This window comes from Plutella xylostella, chromosome 23 (genome assembly GCF_932276165.1).
Source record: "Plutella xylostella chromosome 23, ilPluXylo3.1, whole genome shotgun sequence".
NCBI lineage: Eukaryota > Metazoa > Arthropoda > Insecta > Lepidoptera > Plutellidae > Plutella > Plutella xylostella.
In genome coordinates, this window is record NC_064003.1 from 9,980,471 (window position 1) to 10,000,000 (window position 19,530).

General features: G+C 38.6%; 2 protein-coding genes and 1 non-coding gene across 8 annotated transcripts in view; 2 read left to right on the forward strand and 1 right to left on the reverse strand.

Annotated features, from left to right (window-relative positions):
• Positions 1-19,530, forward strand: part of LOC105394757 — a 71,686-nt gene that overhangs the window by 26,286 nt on the left and 25,870 nt on the right. Inside the window, exon 1 of one of the 6 annotated variants that reach the window (XM_038113699.2) lies at positions 18,328-18,849. The exons of 1 other annotated variant lie outside the window; for it this stretch is intronic. The gene's annotated coding sequence lies outside the window, so the exon portion shown is untranslated. Of the gene's footprint in view, positions 1-18,327; positions 18,850-19,530 lie in introns of those variants that run through there. 4 more of the 6 variants (XM_038113700.2, XM_038113701.2, XM_038113702.2 and 1 more) reach the window with 4 other exon arrangements.
• On the reverse strand, positions 8,466-13,789 carry LOC105396706 (aminoacylase-1). Its single transcript, XM_048629550.1, has 10 exons — positions 13,716-13,789; positions 13,383-13,530; positions 12,049-12,218; positions 11,101-11,272; positions 10,627-10,773; positions 10,231-10,301; positions 9,970-10,086; positions 9,655-9,750; positions 9,252-9,385; positions 8,466-8,690 (listed from the first exon to the last, which is right to left on the reverse strand). The coding sequence occupies exons 1-10, from the start codon at positions 13,719-13,721 to the stop codon at positions 8,486-8,488; spliced, it is 1,266 nt and encodes a 421-aa protein (XP_048485507.1). The 5' UTR covers positions 13,722-13,789; the 3' UTR covers positions 8,466-8,485.
• Positions 14,295-14,378, forward strand: Trnal-cag. The gene has a single exon. It is a non-coding gene; the product is annotated as a tRNA-Leu (tRNA).

The window sequence follows — 19,530 nt, forward strand, 5'->3', positions numbered from 1 at the left end:
TAAACTTTATCACCGCGGAAAAAGGATTAACCAGTCAGATTAGCTGACTGCTCAGAGTGCACCGGATATAAAGTACAGTTTATTATTTACACGGGGAGGCTCCTCTCATGCAACCACGAGATTAGGCAAAAAAATCTTATGCCAAAAAAGGTAGAACCAGCCTGATAGACAACGCGTAAGGAAAGTGGTTGCATGAGAGGAGCCTCCCCGTGTAAATAATAAACTGTACTTTATATCCGGTGCACTCTGAGCAGTCAGCTAATCTGACTGGTTAATCCTTTTTCCGCGGTGATAAAGTTTATGCTAGTCCAGTATTTTTTACCGACACGCTAATAATAAGGTTCTACCTTTTTTGGCATAAGATTTTTTTGCCTAATCTCGTATTGCATAGTAACGTTTGGTCAAAGTCTCGTTACGCCGAAAATCGTATGGCATAAATCTCGTTTAGTAAAAAGTTATTTCGCATAACATTGTTTAGCCTAATAATGGTATGGCCAAATCTTGAATAGCCTAATAATGCTATGGCATAGGTTTATACAAAGTAATACTATTCGTTTGGCTTTAACTCTCCTTACATAGCGCAAACTGGTGCCTTGTATTGTTTCCGCTGTTTGGAAAACGCTCCGCTCCGCTTCGCTTCGCTCCGCTTTGGTTTTGATGAACATGTGCACCTAACACGCTCCTCCTCGCTTTGCTCGTCGTCGCACCTATTTTTAGGTTTCGATCTCATGGGGTTTGTAATAATTATATTGGTCGTTAACTTTCGATTTTTTGATCATACAATATCGTGATTTTCGGGATGTAGAAGAAAAATACCACAATTTGTACATTTACTACATACTTAATATATTATTTATTAAGATAACATAAGGAGAAACAAGATTATACATAGGTATAGACGAACATAAATTTGAGCAAACGAAACTTAGGTGTTTAAAGATTGTGCCTAAAGAGTTTTAGACGAAACGAGCCTTATGCCACATAAGTCTTGGCAAAGTGATGGTTCGGCCAAAAAAGTTTAGACCATACGAGTTATGCGAAATGAGTTTTGGTCAATAAAGATTATGCCAGATGAGCGGAACCCCTATCAGGCTACATGCTCTATGGTAGCTCTCCATAAGCGGTCCACTAAAATGCACTCATGCAGAAACGCTACACCACTAACTGTCCCACCAATATAAACTGCCAGGATATTCTTGTTGACTAGATTTCGACTCTAATGATAGTGGAAAAGACGTACAATTCGTTTGGTTAGCGTAATGCTGAGTGAGATAAATCTGGAGGTTTTCAGGAGATTTACTAACTTTAATGTATTACTTACACCTAGTTAAATATCTTTCATAAAATCACATCGTTATTAGTTTTGTACATTATTGTTTATGTTCTGTTATATAAGTGTGTTTATTTTGGTATGTCGTAGAGGTTACAAAATAGTTATAAGTTCAGTAACAATCAGATTAATCTTTGCTATCAAAAGTTTTTTACTTGAATCGCCAATAGGTAGCTATATTACATAATTAAACTGTAGAGATTTTTAATTAAACTGTTTTAAATTAATAGTTTGAAACGTTTCACTATCAGACTGTTTCCAAACTTCATTAAATAATTCTGATTAGCTTCAAGCTCTCAGCCAACTTGTAACAAGTTGCAGGAGTTCTAATTTACAACACAAACAAAACAATACTGACCATTCCATTGAAGTTGAAACAAATAAGGACAAGGTTTCTATGCTCTTCTATTACTTATGTATGGTGTGGTACGGTATGGTATTAGTCAGCAAGGATTTAAACACACTACGATTAAATAACGAAGCCATTTTATTATTTGATAATAAAGTTCGTTCATTATAGTTTTGCCTTCACATTAGCCATCATCAATGCCTGAAGTAGGTACAGTACTTACCGTGGTGAAATGATAGGCTAATCAGATTACTATTCAGGGTGCGCCAAAAGCATATAAGGAACAGGTGATACAACACTTGAGGAGGTTCTTTCAGCACCCCAGAATACCTAGCATGGGGCGCAAGACGCATACGATTACAAACTACGTCACAGATTACGTCACTAGACTTGCACAAGATAGATGGTTCGAGCCGATATACGTACGGTGGCCTGCGCCTAAAAGTATACAGGCGGAGTTTATAAAATAGCGATCCCTGATGATGAAGGGACCAGCTACATCTGTTATAAATCCGGGGACGTGTTGTTTGTGATGTGTGTAGCAGTGGTGTTTATGTGGATGTGCTTGAGCAGCATGTGAGCTTGAGATCGCTATTTTAAAAACTCCGCCTGTATACTTTTAGGCGCAGGCCACCGTACATGTCCTCAGCAGCTGCCTCGAAGGCCACCCAGTAGGGGTTGGTTTGGTGTGGAGTCACAGTAGCAATCAATGCGACACTCTTAGAGGCTCCTTTACTAGCCCGGGGATACTCGTAGTTAGGGTCGGTATATGTACATACATTCTCTCAGCAGCGGCCTCGAAGGCCCCCCAGTAGGGGTTGGTGCGGTCCAGCGCGGTGGGTGCGACGGGTGGCGTCTTGTACACGAAGCGGTACGTCACGTTGGGGCCCGCCTCCAAGCACCAGCGGGCTATCTGGATAAATAGATGGTTCATTACCTTTTACTCTTATTTTGAGGATACTTCCCATACATTTTATTACATGGTCATAGCTCATAGCATAGCGTGTGATAGCGACTCGTCGTGGCAAAATAGTGTAGGTAAATATCTAACAACCCAAGTAGAAACAATTTATACAGTATCAGCAAAAATTGTCAAGTACCTACCTCAGTAAAAAAAACTAAGTTTGCTTCTTGTCTTTTCACTATTATTTATTGGAAGTACCTATGAAGTTTTTATTTCTGTTTGTACTGAAAACGTGTATGTGCTTATACTGACGACCGAATGGCGTAGTGGTTAGTGACCCTGACTACTGAGCCGATGGTCCTGGGTTCGATTCCCGGCTGGGGCAGATATTTGTTTAAACACAGATATTTGTTCTCGGGTTTTGGATGTGCCCGTAAAATGGCAATAGGCCTGCCCCCTATTACATTGGGACTAACATAACACTCTGGCGAAAAGTGGGTGCAGCAATGCACCTCTGCCTACCCCGCAAGGGAGTACATTAGTACAAGGCGTGAGTGCGTGTTTTTTTTTTAATTTATAAGTTTTATATCTCACCATATCTTCAAACTCCCGATGATCTTCGGACAAAGCCAGTCGGATGTCAAATGTGGCCGTCAGCTGATCGGGAACCACATTCTCTTGCACCCCGCCCTGAAGATAAATTGATAGCAATTTCCTCTGAATGGAGATTTAAAAGTAAATTCTACACCAAGGCTTCAGGAGGTCATTTTTCAGCGAACGAGATTAAGATCTGAATAGTGGAATGGTGACAGCGCAAATGTTTAGAAATCGTTCGTAGGAAAGTGGGATCTATCTTTGATGGTTGGAATTAATGGTTGTAAGCTTTCGTGTTTCAATCGGTTTGCTAAAGTAAAAAGGGATTTTCGTTAAATGTATTTTTCATAAAATAAAATAAGACCATATGTGTATTACTTTTCTGCTGAACACATGATCACAAACAGACAATCCCAATCAACATACAACCAATATTTTTCGTTTTCGTTAAAAATGAACTTACCCCAAGTTGTGTCAGATTTATAGTTGTGACGTCACCATCTGTCAGTTCAGGGTTTGATTCCAACTTCTTTTTGTTTTCCTTGCGAAGGTCCATGAACTTGTCGATGACGTAGCGAAGCTGTTGGGGGATTGGTGGATTACTGCCAACTGCCAAGCTTGCGTGTGATTGGTCAATCGCTATTATATGACCGGGGATTAACGGTACTTAAAATTTAAATTAGCTCTGGCAGTGGAAACAAATGACATAATTATAAATAAGGTATATAAACAGTTAAAAATAAGCCGTAAATATTTCAAAAATTATGTTTCTTAATAGGTAGGGTAACGTAACGTACCTAGGGACACTTTCGACTACCCCAACTTTGAATGAAGATATCGCAGCGTACAACTAAGATATGAATGTGAAATTTACTTTATTCGGTAGGATATATAATCTATTAACACTAGTATTTGTACTGGAGCTTTGATGTGGCCAGATTTTTTAAAATTAAGATTAAAGTAAAAATGCTTATTTTGACCCAAGGTACGTTACACGTTTATACCTTGGGACACTTTTGAGTGTACTTTAGGACAAATTGATCTATTATATTTTTGGTACAAAAAGTCTTGTAATCATCGTTATTTTATAACTATATTGACATCAAATTATCATTAGTTTATAACGAAATTATATTTTGCGATTATGTATGAATCTTATGTTACAAATTGGAATATTCACTTTGAAGGAATATTTTCTCCTTCTTTTACTTTATCTACTGCTTGTTTCAAACGATCCTGACTTACTACAACTCTCTTCTTTCCAGTTTTACTCTGCCACTAATAAGAACAGAGATTTATGGCGTTATTTAGAAGTTAACAGTCTCCATAGTACAAAACCATAGGATACAGTGTCCCAAGGTACAAATTTAATCGTGTCCCAAGGTACAAAAAAGCAATATTTAACAAAAATTTCAATATCTTTATTTTTATGTTAGGAATCTTTCAAATAATTGCCGCTGCATAAAATTAAATAACTGAAAATATATACGTGACATCCATGTCTCTATTTTGAGCATGCCTCAATGAGATAAAGCAACTCAAAAAACTATACAAAAGCTACTTTTGACTCCAAAAAACTTCATCTTCACCACACACTCGATGCCGGTATGATCACGAGACTCACTAGTTTTGCCAAGCGAGTAAAATACTATGCCTAGGGTAGAATTTTAATGGGTTTATTTAGCCGGTTTTTAAAATAAAATAAATGTCCTGAGGTACAAGCGTCCCAAGGTACGTTACGTTACCCTAACTATAAATATTGTTACAGCGTTAAAGTGCTAACCTTTTCTCCCGCGGTATCATCCAACAGAAGTGAGCCGTGGCCCGAAGTGCCGGAGCTTGTGACTACGAGAGCTGCGGACACGAAACATTAAACTTGTTACGTAGAGCTGATGAGTAATGACAACTCTTTATTTATTTACTTTATAGCACAAATATGAAATATAAGTGTACCAAAGGTGGACTTAATGCTAAAAGCATTTTCTACCAGCCAACCTACGGGAGGTATAAGTAAAAAGGGACCACTATGTACACCATTGAAGTATAATGCACTATTCGTTCAATGATGGAGACTATCACAAAATATTGACTCCCCAGAGTGCCAGATCTGGACAGTTTTTCAAGATAGCTTTTTTTTTCTAAAATGTTATATACGCAAGATATTCAAAAAAGTTCATCTTCGCCATTATTGGGAAAGGTACTTTAAGGTTGACTTTTAGAAGTGTGCCTTCCCATCGCTAATGCATAGTGTACTCCTGAACTTACGCCAAGCGCTCCTCTCAGCATAAAACACCAGGTAATCGTCGTCAGGGCTGGCCATGCCCTCGTCCAGCGCGAACCCGACGCGCAGTCGCCGGTACACCTCGGTGTCGAGGAATGCTAGCATGCCGTCTTCACCGCCTATTTCCTCGTCTGGAAGAAGAGTGGCTGTGTTTTTAACATGACTGGTTCGTGACGTAATTGATTCTGTGATTGTGTAGGTGACAAACATAATTAAGAGCCAGCGTAGTAAAACGATTAGCCAGTCAGACCTGCATCAGTCGCTGACTACCTATGGTGTGCTATCTATGGAGTGGCTCTTTTGGTAATAATTTGGTAGTAGCGGCAAATCAAGGCGAAGATGGCAGGATTGCAGTGTCTAAAAGTTTTTGCCGGGATGACGAAGGTGGTTTAGAGCCGGTATGTGTGGACTGGATAAGGGGAGACCTTCGCCTCAAACTCTCTTCACGAATTCATTAGATTTGAACCGTAAAGTAAAATGCGTAGAGATCACACAGTAACGCTACATTTCCCTTAGTTTACCTGGAACAAAAGACACATGTACAGTTCTCTTCAGCCTCACTCCAGCAGTCTTCAGCCTGGCTATCGCCTCGACGTACTGGATCCCGACCGACTTCATGTCCTGGACTCCCCGGGCGAATATCGTGCCGTTCTCATCCATGAATGCGTCGAAGGGAGGGTGGATCCAGTTTTCCTGCAATAAAGAGCAGAATATTTTATGATATCAGCTGCTTTGTAGCTACGGAAACGTTATAACAATGCATATTTCAAACTTATGATACGTCTCTTTTGATCTTTTCCTAAGTAGGTTACACACCTGTCCCCGCTGCACGGGTCCGTTATCGACGTAGATAATTCGGTATATCCCAATTCGCCATAAATACGGAGCCGTGATTTGTGGAACGCGCATTTAACACGTGGAGTGTCTTACTATCATGGTGGCATAACAATTTAAGACATTTGGGATTCTAATAGAGATAGAAAACAAAGTGTAGTAGACACTTGCTTACCTCAAAGACCGGGACTACATCCATATGAGAGTTCAGCAGTATAGAATCCAGACTAGGGTCAGTGCCCTCCCAGGTCATCAGCAGCATCGGCTTCTGATGAGGCCCCAGCAGCACCACCTGATAGGGGATTGAGGAAGCGGCCGCCAGGGACGACAGGAACTTGATGGCTTCATCTGTGGGGAACGTTTGGAGGAAAATAAAGAGGATGAGGAGCTTTTGATGAAGCAACATATAGTTTTGGAAGACCTTGATGGCGTCATCTGTACGGAACGTTTGAGAAACAAATAGTTTTGCTAAGAATTTGAAAAGTCGTAGGCAGAGCAAAGTTTTATAGAATTACTAATTGTATGACCATGAAAACTTCGTGGTCTGGAACCCCCTTCAGCCCGATGACACCGACAGGTGCCGGTAGTGGCTGCCTAAGGAAAACCGGTGAAAGAATGCCATAGCGCCCCTTGTGTACGATTGCGAACTGATGATGATATAAAAACACTTTTCAAGAATGCCGTCAGTGAACCACTAGCTGAATAATAGTGATGAAGTACCTACCTATACACAAGCTTAGTAAAGGTGGACTTAATGCTATAATATCGTACTGTAATTAACATCAGGTTGCACCGTGCGTATTCTCAAGTAGTCCCGCAAGTGGTTGACGGCGGGATCGCTCTCCCATTCTGATACTCTCACAGGATTGCTGAACACGGCGCCACATAGTGATAGTGTGAGGAGGACTGAGGATAGCCTGGAATAGAAACCTAAGTAATAAAAATATATATAAGAGGTAGAGCAATAACAGCCCCGACTTAAGTAGGGACCAATCCTTAATCCTTCCTATGTCGTATTCTGTTCAACCGAAAATACTTTTTTAACAAAAAATAGTTTTTTAAAGTCAGTGAATCATTTAGGTATACTATTCAAATGTATTTGAATACTTACAGTTTGAATCCCATTTTACTGAATGACTCGATCACTATGTGTTATCATAAGATGCACTATCACAACTCCAAGAATTTATTTAAATTTTATACAGTTTGTGCTAAACTGACAATCTAGATAAGTTATCTATAAGTATATATTGAGATTATATCCGAAAGTATTGATTTGTTTTGTACCTATGTAGTGTATAAAAAAATACCTGAGCAACTAAACAATTGGACAATATAAAGTTAATAGATGAGGTGAACCGGGAAAAATAAACTTCAGTGACACGTGGTTTAAATTTAAATACGATAACATAATGATTTAACTGCAATAGAACACAGTTGATTTACTAATGAATAGTCTATCTGCTCATTTACATGTTAATAACTTGCTTAGTGATGTATTTATTTCATTTATTGGGCCCAGCTGAGATTGGGTACAATACATTATTCTTAGTAATGTGTTAAAATACGTGGGCCATATTACAAACATGTCACAAAACTATTCATAATTACGACCATAACTGTTCTAATTATGAGCATAGCTGTACTAAATTATAACCACAATTAACTTATTAGAGCCGGTTTTATAGACTTCCATAAACGACTAACTATTCAAAATTTTACGTTGTCCGTTCGTTCGGACGTATAAAATTGTATGACTGTGCTGCTGTAAAGCACATTTCCAAACATATGCGGCTGGGAATTGGGAAATCATAGCAAAGCAACGAATAACAATTTGTAGCCAGGCGATCAATATGCTTCATTATAGGATTATAGGTAGCTACAAAAATCGCTAATTAAATTAAATAAATCTCAAACACACCATCCAACATATCTTTATTAATCACTAAACATTAGCAACAGCGGTCACAATCTTCTCGAATATCCCTATCCCGTCCAGGAACGTCTGCGCATTAAGACTCTCATAATGCTCGTGCAGATGCACCGGTGTACGGCGTATGGGGGAGAAACCATGTGGCGACCTATTAACCACAAAGTATCCATGATCACCGACAGATGGCGCTCGACGCGGACGAATGAATTCCTACATCGCGGTGTTAAAGAAAAACCAGGCTCTAAATTCAAAAACCTTTATTAAACATTAGCGACAGCGGTCACAATCTTCTCGAAGATCCCTATCCCGTCCAGGAACGTCTGCGCATTAAGGCTCTCATTATGCTCATGCAGCTGCACCGGCGTGCGGCGTATGGGGGAGAAGCCCAGCGCGGGCGCGCCGCCGGCCCGCACGTAGCGGCTGTCCGTGCCGCCCGGGAATACTAGGGTCTTGATGGGGAGGTGTCTGCGGATAGAATAGAATAGAATGATTTCTTCACTCTCTGTACCTCCTGCAGGTTGACTGGCAGAAAATGTTTTTAGCATGGTTGTAGTTATGGCCTGGTTGTACATTATTACGTTATATATTGTGCTATTACTAATTGTGCAATAAAGATTAAATAATGATTTGTATTTCAGACATATAAGTCCATAGTTGTGTTAGTAATAAGGGAGAGAGGGGAGAGCGGGCGATGTAATGATTGGTAGAGATAACTACAACGGTGATGCTTTCTTGTTTTTTCGGATTATTGTTCGTGAATGTGACTGCTTTTTTGTAGAGTCCTAAAAGAAGCTACATTGATGATGAGCACTCTGGTATGTCTAGATGCAAAAGGCCAAGATGACAGGACAGTTACTAGTAAATCGATCGTTTATTCGTGGAATTCAGAGCTATGGCTGACTGCTGATTGGTACTCCTATGATCTATTACAAGGAACTATTGGAAGGTTGACACGAAATGTAGAATAGTACCTAATTTATGATTTCAGGGATGATGATGAATGGATGTTTCACACCAGGTACTCACAGTTCATCAGTGACGTTCTTAAATGCCAGCCAGTAAGGGTTGGAGTCGTCCAGCTTGGTGGGCTCCACGTACGGACCCTTCTGTTCGAACTCGTAGCTCACTCCTTCTCCCGCTTCCTTGCAGATACGCTGGATCTAGATTTAAGATAAATATTACTATAATAACGATTAAAGATTATATGTACGTACTTAATAACTTTTTGATTACTCTCACTACATGGGAGATTTTTCTGGGAGTTATAGCTCCTCGCCATTCTTTTTACATAGTCGCTGTACACTTTACATAATGGTCAATGAATCTAGTACCTTCACAATTTCTTTTTAAGATCTGGGAACCGCGAGTTTAATATTTCTACATTTTCCTCAGACAAAAGTAAGCTACCTATGTAATCTATAGCACTTACCGTCTCTTCGAATTCCTTGTGGTCGACATCTATAGCCAGTCGGATGTCGAAGGTGACGGTCATCTTCTCAGGAACCACGTTTGATTGAACTCCTCCCTGTTATTAGAAATATATTATTATTATTCTTGTTAGATTACCTACTAACGCTCTGTGTTGCACGAAAGAACTTTGGACTTACGTTCACCTGGCTTCCTATAACAATTGGGCAGAAAGTGAAAAGTTCCGTCGTACAACTTTGTATGAATTAAATAAAGCTGTTGTAACCTCTCGTCTGCGTTATCGAAAGTGTCCACCAACTATTTACTGGTAACTCACCCTTAGTTTGGTCAGGTTGATGGTGGTGACATCACCGATGGTTAGATCCTTGTTCTCGTCCAATCTCTTCTTGTTCTCAGCTCTCAGGTCGGAGAACTTGTCTATGATGTAACGAATCTGTTGAGAAAGTTCTAGATTAAGATTTTACTATATACGTTACTTACGAGTAGTTAAGGGCAAATTTTTCAATATTCAGATAAATGGTATCAGAAGAATTTAGTGGCCTTCTAGTTCTAATAGGTACATACAATAAAACCTCACCTTTTCACCTGGGGTATTGTCGTGAAGTAGGGATCCGTGGCCAGATTTCCCCGTGGCTATGATATCCACATCTGAAATAATCAAAGAACCATAATCAGTTCACTGCAAGACATGGGCCTCCTCCAAAACTGGACGATTATTGCTGTAATATTCACGGTTGACAGGCGATTGGAGATATGAAATGACACATAAACATGTGCCACCGCCTGTGTTAGCTGGTGATGAAGTCCTAGTTTCACCATACTCTGTTAGATCATTAACACCCTGTTATATCATCAAAGGATTAGTGGTTGATTTTTGACACATCGGTCAAGAATTCAATATGGATTTTTTTGTAACAGGGGTGATAATGATTTAACAGACTATGGTGAAACTAGGCATGAAACTGCCACTCACGCCACACGCTTCTCTCGGCGTAGTACACCAGGTAGTCATCATCAGCGCTGGCGATGCCCTCGTCCAGAGCGAAGCCCACGTTCAGAGCTTTATAGTCTTCGGTCTCCACGAACTTTCTCATGCCGTCCGCGCCGCCTAGCTCTTCATCTGGAGGAAGAGAAAAGAATTTTTTTCGTTGTTGTTGGTGCTTCTTGAACATGGCAACAGAGTGATTGGCATTATCATCATTGGTCTTTAATTATGGGCTGATGTTAAAGTTCAAAATCAATGTGAAATTAATTAATTTACTGTTTCACCTACAAACTATAAAATTATTTCTTAGAATAAAAAAAAATCGGTTCACCTATTTTGGGAGCTAGCTACGCTACCTCAGATTGATACATACACATAGATACACAGACACGTTTAACTTATAACACCCTTCTGAATCCATGATCACACTACTACCCAATTTAAAAACCCAAGAAAACCAACCAGGAACAAAGGACAGATGAACAGTCCTCTTCAGCTTCACACCAGCTGCCTTTAGCCTCCTCACCGCCTCTATGAACTGTATGCCGACGGACTTCATGTCCTGGATACCGCGTGCATAGATCGTGCCGTTCTCATCCATGAATGCTTCGAACGGAGGGTGGGTCCAGCTTTTCTGGAAAGTTATAGAAGCAATGTTGTTGTTAGTAAGAGTACTATGGAGGAATGGAAGAGTTGGGTGTAGCGTTAAGGTCACTGCGCATATACCCGTTACGTAAAAGGAACGCCTCTTTATTCTACAGTCAACCAGTAGAACGCGATCTCACGAACGTTACGGTTATATGTGCGGTGACCATTTGTCGTAACTACTTTGTGGTAGTGTTATATGATTCCTTATTTTGTATGAAAGAAAAAGTTGGTAAAAGTCGTGACATTCAACACTAATGCTTAATTTCCCCATAGTCTGTTAGATCATTAACATGCCTGTTACATTGTAATTTCATGTCCATATTATCACCGACTAATCCCTTGTAATGATCTAACAGAGTATGGTGACACTACAACATCATCAACATAAGCTCACCTCAAACACACGAACCACATCGGTATGCGAGTTGAGCAGCACACTCGGCAGGTCCGGACTAGCCCCGGGCCAGCTCATCACCAGGATAGGCTTCCCGGGGACCAGCTCGTAGACCTTGTAGGGGAGCCCTAGTGTCTTGAGGAACTCGATGGGTTCCGAGGCATTTATTGATCAACCAACAGAATTGTAACATTATTTCTCAAAATCCCCCGACATTCAACACTAATGCCTAGTTTCACCATAGTCTGTTAGATCATTAACACCCCTGTTACATTGTAAATTCTTAAAAAAGATGGTCTAACAGAGTATGGTGGTGTTATGATCTAATAGAGAATGGTGACACTACAACATCGTCCACATAAGCTCACCTCAAACACGGGCACAACATCGGTATGCGAGTTGAGCAGCACACTCGGCAGGTCCGGACTAGCGCCGCGCCAGCTCATCACCAGGATAGGCTTCCCGGGGACCAACTCGTAGACCTTGTAGGGGAGGCCAAGGGAGTCCGCTTGCGACTTGAGGAAGGCGATGGGTTCCGCTGTAAGGTTTTAGACGGGGTTTTTAAGGTGTTAAATAAAATAGAGTTATTGAAATCGGTCCATAAATGGCGGAGTAATCGGTGGATATAAGTACATAAAATACGTACAGACGAATTGAGAACCTCCTCCTTTTTTTGAAGTCGGTTAAAAACGGTTTTGTTTGCCGGAAAGGGTTTGGCTCAAGGACACCTAAGGTGGTAATCCACCATGGCGCGTGGCTAGATGAGGCAAAACAGGGGTTTTTTGAAATGTGTACGGATTTTTTCAATTTTGTTAAATGCAATAAAAGGGAATTGTAAATTTTTGTCGTCTTTTGTTTGTGTTAGTTTGAGAAGGTACAAAATGTACACTGCTTCATTATGTAACTGACCATATAGGTAGGTACTGGCAGGTTGCCTAACCTTAAACCAGCCTAAGCCCTTTTCCGTAAAACAAAAGAATATTGCAAAGCCTGCACCGCCCGGTATAGTCAGCGATAAAAGTGAATTTATTCCATTTCGTTCAGTGCTGCAGTAACCGTATGTATGCGAAGTATGCATTTATGGACTCCACTGTACTTTACTTTGTAGAGGCCTAGAGAATAGATTACACTGTGATCTCCGTGACCCAGTATGATATGAATACTTAATCAAGTTGTAAAAAGCCATAATAAGTAGCAAAATATGATTTTTAAAAGCAGTTAAGAATATTGTTGTAATTGAATTATGCCAAGCATGAAGTCCTGTTGCCATGCCGCTTCATCATCCATAAATTATTTAGGTATTTATTTTTGTATTTTTTTCCAGCAGTTTTAGATACTTTTGTTCTATACGTACATTTCTGAAGGCTTTGTGACGAATTATTTTCATTCATTAGTTTACCATGAAAATTAACACTGTAGAGGACATTTTAGATTTGAATAAATAATACGGCTTTAATTTAAAATTAGACTAATTTCGTATAATATCATGTTTCTATTTGATGGCCGATGCTGTCATAGAAAAACTTCCAAAATCTGTCAGATAACTTAGCAAAACTAACTTTTTTCAAGCTAAGATAGTAAACATGACTTACTTATCAAAAATGAAAATGCAGCAAAGCTAAACTTTTTCTAGTAAGGATAGTAACACCATAGAATAACGAGTACCAGTATGTACTTGTTATTCTATGGTAACACGACTTACCATAGTTAATGTTGGGATGCTCGCTGCGGATCCTCAGGTAGTTCCTGAGGTTGACGACCGCGGGGTCGGACTGCAGGCCCGACGCGTCCAGCGACGCGTTGTGCGACCAGTCCACCAGGCAGCACAACAACAGCACAGTGGTTAGGCGCTGGAAATTTTATTAGCGAATAATAATTATTAAAATTTTCATGACCTTTTATGAGGTTTTTACGAATTCAAATTTGGAATAAATAAAACGACCGGAAATTTAGACAAATGACACTTTCAGCGTTAAGAAGAAGAAAAAAGTTTTTAATAATTATAAAAAAATAACAAAAAAAGAATATTACTAACCCGCATGTCAGCGTACGTGTGAACAATTCAACGAAAATTACTATACTAAGTAAGTACTTACGTATAGCGAATCACAAATATTCTTGTCGGTTCATCATTATGTTTCCATTCATTATCACTATTAATAAACAAACGTGTTGTAAACTGATCACGCTAATGACCTACTAGATCTTATTATCTGTTGGGAAAAATGTGAACTTGTTATTTAATTTGATCTACATACATATAGGTAGGTAAGTACTATCCACGTAGTTAAATTACAGTATAATATCATTTTGTTTTTAATACATACTTATAAAATCTTATAATATAATATGCCTAGCCTATGCCTATATTATGCTATACCTACCTACCTACTACCATATCTATGCTACTAACTTATCTATGTAGGTACTTTATTTTGTTTTCACTTCTCCATATTATTTATAATATTATGCAAGCATACCTACTTGATAAAATTTTGTTCCTTTATTATCTTTTGAGATTCAACCAACTGTGTACTGGACTGTACCTTAGTACCTTTTTTGACAGAAGTACTTGTCAGCGAAACTATACGCTAATTTCGTCTGACATTGACATGTCAGGATGGCCGAGCGGTCTAAGGCGCTGCGTTCAGGTCGCAGTCCACTTCTGTGGGCGTGGGTTCGAATCCCACTTCTGACAATACTTTTTGTTTCTTCTTATTACAAAAATAGATTCGTGTGTTCTTTTATTAATCGGTGAATTTTCTTCGTTCCTGGCATTGTTTCACATTAAAGTAATTCTGTGTTAAATTATTATTATAATTTTATTCTTTTATTGCACAATTTACAAATGTAATTATTCTGTATAATTCCATTTGGTTGCTACTGTAAACCATTATTATCGTTTTTTCTTATAATCAGTTCATTCATTAATTTCATGTCTATCTTTACTATCTGACTAAAAGCTTCAACAAGAGCCATCTAGTGAACATTGTATGAACTATTATTTTCAGGAAAAAAACTAAACCGTGAAAGCTTCAGAATGCTGAAAGTTGCGAAGCAATTTCACAGATGGCGTTAGTAGACTGTTGTGTGACCAAGATCTCGATTCCAGAGGAGACATTGAGTATGAAGTACACTCGAGTCCGCGTTGTTCTGCATGGAGAATCTCGCGTAAAACTTCAACAAACACAAACATGGCAATATTATTATAGAGGAGATTTAAAACATAGATAAATAATGCAGCGATTACCGCCATACGTACGAAGGAAAATAATTTTCTTTAATCTTTAAACTCTGTATATTTCCGTAATAAAAATAGTTCCGTCTTTAACGTAATTTGATTAAAATTGTCTATCAGGCACTTAAAAGTGTTACGTAGTATTAATTTCTAATGTTCTACTTATTTTTGTACGTTGTGCGTGGGTCGGTGTCATTGAATGCGCAAAACATTATAATTTGCCGAAAATAATGGCGATCGTGACCTTTGTAGTTATTTTTTCAGTCGCTTAAAATATTCCAATGTAATACACTCACGGGCAATGAAAAAATTTCACTCACAAAATACAGACACCAAACCACCCTATTTTTATCAATGTTGGATTAAAATGGGGTTTTAATTTAAATTTTAGCAAAAAATTAACGTTTATAGTTGGTGTCCTGATGCTCTGTTAAATGTACCTCAACGTTGCAGAGGGCGTCATTAAGCTACCCATGTCCGTTTAAGAGTAATTTGGTGCTTTTCTCAATGAAACTACAGTGAAACCTGGTTAAGTGAGACTTCAAGGGTCGTGCAATATCGTTTCACTTATAGAGGTATTCCACTTACCCAGTGTCTCAGATATACAGGTATAAATAAATATCTGTCTCATTTACAGAGGGTTCCATTAAAAGAGGTGAGAATACAGGCTTTTTCAGTAATACAGGTGCGAGAAGCGTCCGTAGTCGAGCGGGCCTCAGTGATCGTAACTGATCGCTGAGGTTAAGCAACAACTGACACGGTCAGCCATTGGATGGGTGACCAATTTCAAGTGGTGCTTTTCTGGACGCTTCCGTGCTTCGGCAGCAGTCGTTAAGCCTAGTCAGAGGCCTTCGGGCGGCTTGAAAACATCTGACAGTCGGGTTGCCCACTTACCCGACAACTCTCTCAGCACAAGCTTGCTTGTGTTGGGGTCCACCAACCCGCACTTGGCCAGCGTGGTGGACTAGGCCTAAACCCTTCCTTCATTGGAAGGAGACCCGTGCCCCAGCAGTGGGGACGTAATGGGTCGTGATGATGATGACAGGTGCGATCATTAAATAAAATTAATTTAATATACCTATATTTTTTCATTAATTCAAATTCAGCACAAACTTCTTCGCGTGTCTTCCCACTTTCATAAAAGGATATTAAATTCAGTTTTTCACGTAATGATAACGATTGTAGCTTTCGTTTTGGCATTTTTCAAATTTAAACATCTGTATGATAGTAAAGCGAAACTGAAACTGAAGGTAATTGATTAATAAATACATTGAACTGAGCTGAACTGAAGCTCAACATTTGTACTTAAGTACTTGGAATTACGTGTGGAATTTGTGGGTAGAATAAGAATGAGTAAAACAAAGAATGTTATCTCAGTTACAGAGGTTTATGCATATAAAATTTACTCGCTGTCTCAGTTATAGAGGTAACTATGATGATAAATCGAAAGAACAAATCCCAGATATAGAGGTTTCCTCGTCCCACTAACAGAGGTAATTCAGTGCCAAAGTGTTGGGACCTCAGCATGAGTTCCAGCTATGGAGGTTTCTCACTTATCCAGGTCCCACTTAACCAGGTTTCACTGTATTTCTTTGCCCGTGAGTGTATTATGTTGTATGGATTTGAACCACTAAAGCACCGTTCTGCAATAAACGCATTATTATCCTAGAAAGGGAAATCCAAAATCATCATTCTGCCAACTTTTATTATTTTTAACACTAGACGGAAAAAGAGGGGTGTTATACGTTTAACGTCTCTGTGTATGTCTGTGGTAGCGAACATAGTTCACAAATTGTTTTTCGTTTTGTTTTTACAGGGTCGTAGGTAATCTTACCTCTTTTCTTCTTCGGTTCTTATTCATGTTTAATGAAAATCGGTTCAGCAATTTAAAAGTTATGCGACTAGACAGAAGTTAATATATTAATATAACTTCTCTCGAAATTGGTAAAGGCAGATACTACTTTCCTTAGCAATTAAATAACATTTTAACTTTGATGTTTGTTATAAAGTTATAATGATAATTATTTTGTTTCAGGTAAGACGGTGTTTTCATACAATAATGGTTTAAGTAATAAGACAACAATAAGAAACACAAGGTAAGGTAAACTAATACTTACAGATTTTGATATGTAATAGTAACGTGAATATAAGTTAATAGTGTATTTTATAAATTATTGCTGATTTAATTCCGCGACAGAGCTATAATGAGTTGTGAATTTTTTTATAATGTACTTACCATGACTGGGAGTAGGAAGGAGTATTGACAGACAATTAGCGCGAGACAGCATGACTCTTGTGTGATATCCCGTCAACTCGCAAGTTATAGTGCAGAAGGTCTAGCATGGAGCGCAAGGCTTAGGTGACAAAAGTTTTGAGTGACGCTTAGGTACTCACATCGCGGCCTTGAGTTGCGAGTCGCGCATGCTACGCGAAGGAAAACTTTTGTGACGTCTTGACATGTGCGTCTTGCTCCCCATGCTAGGCTAGCAGGTTTAAAAATCACTTTAAGTAGATAATCTCATAATGAAAAAGAGATATCTGTCAGGTGCTCTATATACCTGCATAACTTAAACTACGCTCCTCACTTTATAACGAAGGTCTTAAACCTTGGTTAAACTAATCCCTAAAACTAACCTACTTTTGATTCTAAAATGAGAAAGTATCAAAGTATTATTACAGCGAAGTGAAGTCCGCGGGAAAAGGCTACTCACAAACAAGTTTTACTGTTCTGTGCATAAATCCATTTTTGTGCTGATTCCTCGATAATGTTAATATGAAACTGATTACTTATTTGCATAAGACAAATAGCATATATATCTCATGTCGTGATCAATTAAATTCTTTTACTTTCTCTTATTTGAGATCATATTTTAGGATATGAGTTTTTTTTTACTGTACAAATAACTAAATATGTTGTAGGTACAACAGCTGGAATACCTAAAATAAACAATATTAAAAACAAAATAAGTACACAAATGTTATTATTCCGAAGTTCCACCGATCGGACTATCGGAATAGTTACAAATGCAACATGCAGCATTGTCGTAGCACTGAAACGTTTAACATTTAAATTTTATAGTGCATGAGGTGGTTTGCTTCATTTGTTCCCCTACGGCTGTTAACATTGCATTGTAACATCATTGTAACTAGCACAGTTATTGTGCTTCAGATATACCTAGAACATTATTTTTGATAAGTCTAGATATATTAACTTATCAGTGTATCAAATACGCTATTTGCATGATTACGAACGATTAATAAAGGGCCGATAAAATACCGCCACAATGCACTTTTTTCGGGACTTGGCCTTCGTGCTTTACCTTTCCACTCCTAATCTATTCGCCGATTTGCCTCCAGCCCTGACCCCATTGTAACGGCCACAATAAAGATTCAAATCATCGATAACACGGTGACCACAAAGTTGTAAGATGGTAGGCGAGCCGTCTGCCGCGCCGCAAGCCTCCACGGCTCAGCCATAGAGTATATCATGCTCAGTCTGACAACACCACGCGGGCCGTCCGTACGAATCGACTCCGAAAACAGGACGCGATAAAAAAGAAACTAATAAAAAATATAAACAAACTTCTCACTGGCCGGAAAGAAAAGAAAAAAGAAAACCCAATGCCAGGGTCGTAGGACGCGTTCCAATTTAGAATTCTAAATTCGTGTACGCGGGAAGCGCGGTGTTTCGCACGGTTTTGTTTTTTTATTTTATTTAATAATAATTATGTGGTATAGTGGATGAATTTGTGTGTCGGAGTGAATGATAATAATCGTTATTAAAAATAAATAAAAATGTTATCAAATAAATAACTTGTACCAAACAACAAACAAGTAAGTGTGATTTGGATTGGTGTAAATAACAAAAGTGAACCAGTGACAACAATATAAGTAGTATCTAATTGTATGTTTTGGTAAGGTTTTGGAAAGGGTACTTATTTTTTACTTTTTCTGAGTATTCCAAAAACTTTTCAAAGTTTTTGAAATAAATTTTCCTCTTTATTACATTATTGAATTATCCATGTGATAACTATGCGAGACTACTATAAACATTATTAAAAAGGTACGAATTTAGATTCAACCCCATGATCATAATAAATTATGCACGCACCCAAAAAGGATAATAGGTAGGTGTGAGTGGTGCATCATTATTATTTCTCTACAAAAAGAGAAAATTCCGTGATTTCGAAAAAACAATAGTGAAGTAGGTGGGTCCTGTATAATAAAACTTCATATTATTATACCGATGCCAGAATACGCCTCTGTAGTCACGCATGTATTTTCAGTAGAAAGTTTAATTTATTACGAGTAAAATCATGCCAAGCATAATAATAAATATGTAAGTACCTACGTATGCATCTACTCACGAATTTCGCAAGACATATTTTTAGGCAGACAGGATAATCCTCAGGTATTGTTTGCTACGCGTAGAACTAGGTGTATAAATTACAGTACTTAACCTATTTCTTCTCAAACGAGTGGAAGTCCACTTCATATTATAAGTTTAATTAATAACAACCCACTAACCTCGCACTCGTCTATCAACATCTTGTTGTAACCGGAAAAAAAGTTATCAAACACTAGTAAAACTGTGAAAATTACCAATGTACCT